The following is a 9,276-nucleotide window of genomic DNA, read 5'->3' on the forward strand; positions in this document are numbered from 1 at the left end:
GGGAGCAATTAAATTACACGCGCTCCTTCTTTGCCGAGGGCAATTATTATAATTACCAGAAAGTGCAATCAAAAATACAAACGCAAACAAAAATATAACGTAGAAATAGGCAGAAAACGAAATATTCCTTCCTAGCAGCAAGTAATAATTCCAACAGCAGATCTATAAACAAGTATTACGCAGGACACTCACGTGCAGCCGTCTGTCTCTTCTGTTGACTAATCGCTTGATCAAATCAAATACATGTAAATCAACTAAATTTATTGTCACATCAAAAGAGATGAAAAACCTTCCAGGTTCCTGCATTCTCCTGTATGAAAATGGATCTGAGGCAGCCACTTGTTTCATACCTCCATTAAAACCATCTTGCCCAGTCATTGAACAGATCACAAATGACAGAGTGGTTGTTAAAGTGTCTCCATCATGTCCTGCAACAGAAGAGCTCAAGTTACAGTATAAAATGAAGGAGAAGAAGGACTGGAAATATCAATCTGTGCTACAGGGACAAAGCACAGCTACTCTGACAGATCTCAGACCAGACACTGAGTATGAGATCAAATGTGCAGCCGTGGGGAAACTGAACTACTCCGTAGACAGTGATGTCATCAAAGTTACTACACACCAGCGGTGTAGTCAGGGGCGATACTAGGATTTTTTCAACTGGGGGGCACAAGAGGGGCCACAACTAATACAGAGGGGCCAATCTTATATTGTGTATTTATATGTAGAACTGTAGATATCTGAATCATTTAAAGTTCAGTAAGCTTTAAAATCAGCAATAAACAGAGATACCTTATCAATTAATAGCATTTATTCACTGCTGTAAATCAGAACAGTCAAATACAATTTGTATGAACTTTTCATGTTTAAGAAGTGGAAAAACTGTGATAAAAGAATCCAATCTATGAATAGAGTGCAACTCACAAAAACAATAAAACTCAACATTAAGTTATATAAACTTTACACAAATCCTCACAACAAGGGCAAAACAAAAAGTCCAGGTTTCAGAAAATAATAGAACAGCTTTATTTATACAAATGCAGAGTTCTATTAATCATTCATATAACAAATACACAATTAAGGAATTAATAACTTTATAAATTAAATAGAATAATAAAAAAAGTTTATTTATAGTTTTATCCACATCCTATTCAATTTGCATACCAGCAGTTGCAGTAAATTTGCATTGAAGAATTGACAAAATCTAAATGGCTAACTAAGCTTTGAACATAAATTCTTGAAAGAGTGGTATAAGAGGATGTGGTGCTGGTCCTTCACAAGTCACTCTCAACTTATCTGTCCATAAAGCCTATTAAAAAATAAATTAAAAAAATTCAGTCTTCATGTATTTCACAACACTTCATGTTATTCTTATTTAGTTGACTTAATTTGTTAGGGTTTTTTACCCAAGCAAAGTCTCTGAGAATCTGAAACAGTGCACTTCTGGAGAATCTGTGTGACTTTCTTTTTTCCATGTTACAAAAGAAATTGTCAAGTCAAGTCACCTTTATTTATATAGCGCTTTTAACAATACAGATTGTGTCAAAGCACTGTACAGTATCAAATAGGAAAATAGTGTGTCAATTATGTAAAATGACAAGATTAAACACTCAATTTTCAGTTCAGGCATTTCATTATTGAATTTAGTGATGTCAAGGTCCAGCTCGGTTCAGTTTAAATAGTGTCTGTGCAGTCAAGTCGACGATATCTCTGGAAATTAAGTGTCCTCGAATTGTGAAGAATGTTTGTCCATACTGTATATAATAAAAGTCAATGGTGATCAAAATAGTTTTGTTTTCCACTGCCTTTCATTACAGTGGACAAAAGCATTTTATTTACTTATTTTTTTTTTTTTGTTTCATGGAAGAAAGGAAATCATGAAGGTTAGGAATAACATGAGGAAGAGTAAATGATGACAGAAACTAAATATGTGTGAAAGGTTTAAAGCAGGTTAAGTTTCTAAACGAAACGTTCAATTTGACATTGGTCACATTATTTAAAAACAAAAAAAGTGCTATTAATGATTATTAACAAGGTTTATAAAACAAGCTACACATACAAAATATCTTAATAATCTCTAGATATTAGTCAAATAATCCATAAGAAACAGGTGCATACCCATACATGTGGTGAACGAAGTTCGAGGTCATGCTCGGGTTGCAAATTGTGCATACCCCAAATTTGTTCGTAGATTCTCTCTACCCCTATATTGTTCTGTGTTTGCACAGCGTCATGCAGCCGTACAGGTCTGACCAGAGGCATCTGTGGCTTGCATTTTGTATAGGCTATTGTCGCAAAGATTTTTAATTTTTTTGTTTTGTTTTGTTTAATTATAATTCTTATAAAGTCATATCGAGTCAAGCGATATTTAATTTAGATTTAATTTATTGTTCTCAAATCAAAGTCAAGTTATTAGAAATCTTTAAATTCGCAAGTGCAGTCACGTAACGTTAACTCAAGACCACTTCAGTATCGACCGAAAAAAATAAATCTCAAAGCAGGAAAACCTTAATTGTGTTAATTATTTATTATGTATTACATTCAGCCACGGAGCATTCTGATTATTATCTTGGTCTAGGAACTAACATCAAACCTGGTCTGTCCTAACACTGAAAGACGGTACCAAAATCTAGCGCTGCAACAACTCGCTAATTGAAAAATAATAAGGAATATAAAATAGATCAACTTACCATGTGCTTTTTTCATTGGAAAACAGCAGCTCCAGTTGTTCAGATCATCGCGGAATTCAAATGCTAGCCAAAAGATATGATTTGAATTTTTGACTGACAGACACGTTGAAGGGTGGGGGCACACTGGGGGGCCAATCAGTTTTCAGGGGGGGCAAGTGCCCCCATGGCCCCTCCCCTGTCTACGCCACTGGGTGTAGTCTATAATGTAATATGCAGGTATACGCCGTATACCCACTAAGAAAGGTCAAGGACTTCCATATATCCAATTAAAAAAGCGCGACGATACGTAACAACATAATTGTGACAGAACTTTCACACGTTCATTCATAAATTAACCCCGTCTGTGTTGCGATCGAAGCACTAACTTTTTGAAAATCAAGCTGTGGTTCTGTTGATGATCAGTGCTATTGCGCAACTCTTTCAATTTCAACAGGACTGGCCGAGGCCATCCTAAAAATGCGCCACTGCTGCGCGTCGCCACGAAAGCTTATCATTTGCACGTGTTTTTATGCCCATTTAAACATTCAAAAGAGTTTAAAGCATTCAAACACAGGACGCGGAAAAACTCAAATGAGGAAAAACTCAAATGAGTACTGGTTCGCCGTGTTCGGTGCGCACACAGAGAGTCGTAAACGTAAACTTAAGTGAATGTAAACAGTTGAAAGAGAAATCGGATGTGTTGTCTCTTAAAGTGATAGTGCCTAATTTACTAGCTGCTGTTGGTGTCCTTAATGTTAATCCAAGAAATTAAATCCGAGAAAATCACTCACAGCTCTTTACTGAATTACTTTGTAGTTTAACAAGAATTAATCTATATTTAATTTATACAGTAAAGACTACTCAATGCTATTTTACATTAGATTATTCGGTTTCTGTACCTGGACACCTACAAACTTGAAAAAACTTAAACATTGTGTAAACAACACAAATAAATATATAGAACAAACATATAAATTAAACCATTTCAAACAGGGCCCACGGGTACAACCTGCACCGGGGCCCCGCAAACCCCAGCTATGGCCCTGGGAGCAGTGACAGATCAGTCAACTGTCCAAAGCGTCTTTCACACAGTCATTACCTGACCTGGTCACAATCAAATATGTTAGCTTTACTTGGCAGCATAAAGGAAAAGTATGCATTTATTGGTAAATGTATCTTTTTGAAAATGAAAGTAAATGAGGGGAGTTGAAAGATTTCTTATCCTGTGGCTCCCTCTAGTGGACTGAAATTTTTCTCTAGAGAGGGCATTTTCACTCAGCCAATGCAAGCCTATGTGAAATCTTTGATTTTTGATAATTATATATACGAAAACTGTAAGTCTCATCAGTAGGGCTGCACGATAAATCGCATGCGATATTTAATGCGCATCTTGTCAGAAAGCCGGTTCTGTAATCAGCGGTAAATCTCCATCACCTGCGGGCTTTCACATTGAGCAGCATTAACTACACAGAGCCGTTGTTCACTGACGAGTTGCGCAAAACCACGTTCATATTCGCGCGATTTTTTGTGCAGCTCGTCAGTGAACAACGGCTCTGTGTAGTTAATGCTGCTCAATGTGAAAGCCCGCAGGTGATGGAGATTTACCGCTGATTACAGAACCGGCTTTACTGATGAGATGCGCGTTAAATATCGCATGCGATTTATCGTGCAGCCCTACTCATCAGTTAAAAAAAGATATAGCAACAAACTACAGATCAGGTCCAATGTCTCTGCCAAATTTGGTGCTTGTAGCATTAAAGCCCTAGGAGGAGATACAGTACAGTTGAAAATTCTTGGTCTCAGAAGAATAATAAGAAGTTGTAATAGTATAACAGTATGTTGACTTTCTCAGGCCAACATAACTAGCTAATAACTTCAGTAACGTTAGTGTGGTGGATCAATGAATGCGGGAGAAGGGGAGAGATAACAGATACTGTGTATGTGTGTGTCTGTGTACAGCAGTTAAACTGAATAATTTAATTCATTACATTTATATAGCGCTTTTCTAGGCACTCAAAGCGCTTTACATTGTCAGGGGGTATCTCCTCATCCACCACCAGTGTGCAGCATCCACCTGGATGATGCGACGGCAGCCATAGTGCGCCAGAACGCCCACCACACACTAGCTTATTGGTGGAGAGGAGACAGAGTGATGAAGCCAATCAGTAGATATGGGGATTGTTAGGATACAATGTTTATATCTCCTTGTTTCAGCCAGAGCATCTGAGAGTGAGGAGAACTATGTCAACCTTGTGGACTGAAGGTAAGGCTAGGGAATTTAAAAACATTCACTCTTAAATGTGCATTAAAAATTGCAAGCTGATAAAACCTGTGCTCCAGGGACCATATTCAGGATAAATGTAGCTCTTAACTGGCTGAGTTAGATGATTAACACTAAACAGTAGAAAATCAGTCCAGTCACCCCAGCTGTAAATGTCATTGGCTGTTAAAGTCTTGTGTTGCATATAATAAATTCACATGTTGATATCACATAAGCAGTCTTTCAGAATGCTGCCAGTTACATGTAGATGCATACTGTACACATTAGTGAGTGTGATGGTGCTTATGGGGTGTTGCTCTGGGACGGGTGAGGGAGGGAAAAATCACAGTATGCTCACTACAAAAAACTAGACTACACCACTGCTACACACCATAACAACGAAAGAAAGGTATAATGATTATTCATGAAAAACCAGCTAATACCACTTTCCCATGCAGAAATCATACCGAATTATTGCAATATTTGCAAAAGGAAAGTTTGGAAATCTAAAACTGATATTTCCTACTGGCACACTAAAACAATCTTAAGGCAACAACAAACTGACAGGCAAAAACAACTTAGGTTAAACCTAAGTTAAAGCTAAGTTAAACCAGTCACAAATTGCGAATAAATTAATTAAAGGGGTCATATGATGCTATTTTTAAAGATCATTATTTTGTGTATTTGGTGTAACAGAATATGTTGACTTGCTTTACAGTTTTTCTCAATTGCTTTGGCTCAATTTTCGAATGAAACTTTTTTTTCCCGAAACAATAAGTTCAGATCTCTGAACAAGTAGCTTCTTGTTCGTACAGTAATTGGACAAGCAAGATTTCACTTTACATGTAATGCATTTGTACAAAAATAAATGTACTGTATAAATACAAATGTTCATACTTTTTTTTTTTTTTTCTATGTACTATTGACTCTTCTCAACAAATATCAGATTTTTTTTTAATAAAACCTTAATTTCCTTGGTTGACTGTCATGGTGAAAAAACAACTAAACATTTTGACCAATGTGGCTCACACGATGACAAAAATACTTTATATTTTTTCAAATACTGTACATTATTGTAGTTCCTCTATGCCATGCCTCTCTCAAACGCGTCGTTTTCTACAAAGCCCCTCCTTTCGACCATAGACATAGGCTGCATCTGAAAACTTAGGCAGCTGATTTGCTGCCTCGCTGCCGTATGCGTAACGGCGTAACGGTTTAATGATCTACTTCACGAGTTCACACTTACATAATAAACTGAGTAAAGGTTATGCGTATTTGGCATGCTGTCCGGGGAGAGGGGTCCTAGCTCGCCGTTTAGCCCCCCGAGTGCTCCTCCCCATGCTGGTGTAACTGGTGTGAATAATTTATTGACTTAATTTAATTAGCTTTCTTTTCTTTCCTATATTGAATTATGTTTTTTTTTATATGCTGTTTATACTGTTATAAATTCTATGCGTTTCATAATAAGAATGGGTTAATGAACTCCACGAAATTTTGTTCCTCTACTATTTTTTGCAAGTTAAAAGAATATAATGTTAAAGTCGCGGAACTTTTCTTTGGGATTTTGTCTGGGGAGGGAATTATATCAGTGGAACACATCCGGGGTTTCCCCGTGTGCGACATGCCATGCGATAGCCTCAGTCTACCTGTGTGCGAGGCTGATGAGCACATGTACTACTCGGTTCTCCCCGTGAATGACTCTGTGTGCCAGAGAGGGAGAAGCTGTCGCCTGTTGATCCACTGATTATTTCTCCTTGTTACAGATTGAGTAAAAGAAAGTGCTGAATCTCATCAACGAGTGGTCGTGTGGTCTCTATGTGTGTGAGGGTGACCGGTCCAGACATGCTACATAAAATTGGTGCCGTGACCCGGATGCGCCAGATCTGCAGCAGCCAATCGCTGGGGTTCGACAACGCAGAATCACAACGCTTCTGAAATCATCGGACAAAGACTTTTCATTGTTGACGTTTTGGTGGCGGTGTCTGGACATGGAACTGAACTGAGTAACTGAACTTTCGCTTTACATTATGCACACATTGGACTTTACACTTCACGCATATTGGACTGTTTTCCTTTTTTTTTCATTTCTGCATTTAGAAGTGTACGATAACAGTGAAGTAAATTTTTCTTGTGTTTTTCATTAAAGGGATCATATGATGCTGCTAAAAAGAACATTATTTTGTGTATTTGGTGTAATGAAATGTGTTTATGCGGTTTAAAGTTCAAAAAACACATTATTTTCCACATACTGTACATTATTGTTTCTCCTCTATGCCCCGCCTTTTTGAAATGTGTCGATTTTTACAAAGCTCATCGGTCTGAAAAGCGAGGTGTGCTCTGATTGGCCAGCTATCCAGTGCGTTGTGATTGGCCGAATACCTCAACCGTGTGACAGAAATGTTACGAAACAAAAAACATGAAAACCATTACAAACGAGGCATTTGTTGCATCCAGTGGGGACATAATTACTGATTATAATGACTTATACTGTCTTTTTACACGTTGCGTTGCATGGCAGCAACATTACTGCAGCGAGAATAAAAGTTAGGCCTTCTTTCTTTGTGTGAACATTTGGACGGCGTTATGCAAATCTTCCCATATAGTGATGTAGATATATGGGGACGTGTTAGAACGAGCCGTTTTAGGTAGGAGTGGTTAACTCTTAACTTTTAGAAAGAATATCTCTTTGGATTTGAGACTTTAGTCTCTTCTTTATGCACCAAGAGCTTGTAACACTCCAAAGAGAAAGGGAAAATTGAAATCGCATCATATGACCCCTTTAAATATGTGCACAAATACGTGTATGCTGTTAACACTGTGTGTCTGTGTAGCGTATATATATATATATATATATATATACACACACACACAGTAATAACAGTAATAAAGTAATAATAAATATTTAATATTTGCACAAAAACCTATAAAGTTATGTTCTCCAAATTTACTCTGGTCATGTCTAATGTCCTCTTTTTTCTTACAGTAGAAATAATTTTAGTCTTATGTGAACGGCAGCAGACATACAGCAGGGTCATGGAATCTGATAAGGCCTTTTTAAACACCATCATAATACAACCCGAATTCCAGAAATGTTGGGACGTTTTTTTACATTTTAATAAAATGAAAACTAAAAGAATTTCAAATCACATGAGCCAATATTTTATTCACAATAGAACATAGATAACATAACAAATGTTTAAATAGAGAAATTTTACAATTTTATGCACAAAATGAGCTCATTTCAAATTTGATGCCTGCTACAGGGCTCAAAATAGTTGGGACGGGGGCATGTTTACCATTGTGTAGCATCTCCTCTTCTTTTCAAAACAGTTTGAAGACGTCTGGGCATCGAGGTTATGAGTTTCTGGGGTTTTGGCGTTAGCATTTGGTCCCATTCTTGCCTGATATAGGTTTCCAGCTGCTGAAGAGTTTGTGGTCGTCTTTGACGTATTTTTCATTTAATGATGCGCCAAATGTTCTCTATAGGTGAATGTTTTGGAAGGCACTATGATTAGCTATAAAAGGGATGTCTTAGAGAGGCAGAGTCTCTCAGAAGTAAAGATGGGCAGAGGCTCTCTAATCTGTGAAAGAGTGCGTAAAAAGATTGTGGAATACTGAAAGATCTGGACTGCAGGCAGGCCAATTCAGCACCCGGACTCTTCTACTACGAAGCCATGCTGTTGTAATAACTGCAGTATGTGGTTTTGCATTGTCCTGCTCAAATACACAAGGCCTTCCCTGAAATAGACGTCGTCTGGAGGGGAGCATATGTTGCTATAAAACCTTTATATACCTTTCAGCATTCATAGTGCCTTCCAAAACATGCAAGCTGCCCATACCGTATGCACTTATGCACCCCCATACCATCAGAGATGCTGGCTTTTGAACTGAACACTGATAACACGCTGGAAGGTCTCCCTCCTCTTTAGCCCTGAGGACACGTGTCCATGATTTCCAACAAAAATGTCAAATTTAGACTCGTCTGACCATAGAACACTTTTCCAATTTGAAACAGTCCGTTTTAAATGAGCCTTGGTCCACAGGACACGACGGCACTTCTGGACCATGTTCACATATGGCTTATTGTGTTTACCGACAGTGGTTTCTGGAAGTATTCCTGGGCTCATTTAGTAATGTCAATGACAGAATCATGCCGATGAGTGATGCAGTGTCGTCTGAGGGCCCGAAGAAAGGTCTTCGGCCTTGTCCCTTACGCACAGAGATTTCTCCAGCTTCTCTGAATCTTTTGATGATGTTATATGTTATGCATGGTGAGATTTGCAAAGCCTTTGCAATTTGACATTGAGGAACATTATTTTTAAAGTATTCAGTATTCCTTTTACGCAC

General features: G+C 37.9%; 1 protein-coding gene across 1 annotated transcript in view; it reads left to right on the forward strand.

Moving 5' to 3' along the window:
- LOC107667240 (verrucotoxin subunit beta-like) overlaps positions 1-649 on the forward strand; it is a 7,205-nt gene extending 6,556 nt beyond the window's left edge. The window contains exon 5 of the mRNA XM_016458862.1: positions 281-649. Coding sequence (XP_016314348.1) covers positions 281-649 — 369 coding nt within the window. The remainder of the gene's footprint in view (positions 1-280) is intronic.
- Positions 650-9,276: the final 8,627 nt, after the last annotated feature.

Source organism: Sinocyclocheilus anshuiensis, unplaced genomic scaffold (genome assembly GCF_001515605.1).
Source record: "Sinocyclocheilus anshuiensis isolate Anshui unplaced genomic scaffold, SAMN03320099.WGS_v1.1 scaffold952, whole genome shotgun sequence".
Lineage (NCBI taxonomy): Eukaryota > Metazoa > Chordata > Actinopteri > Cypriniformes > Cyprinidae > Sinocyclocheilus > Sinocyclocheilus anshuiensis.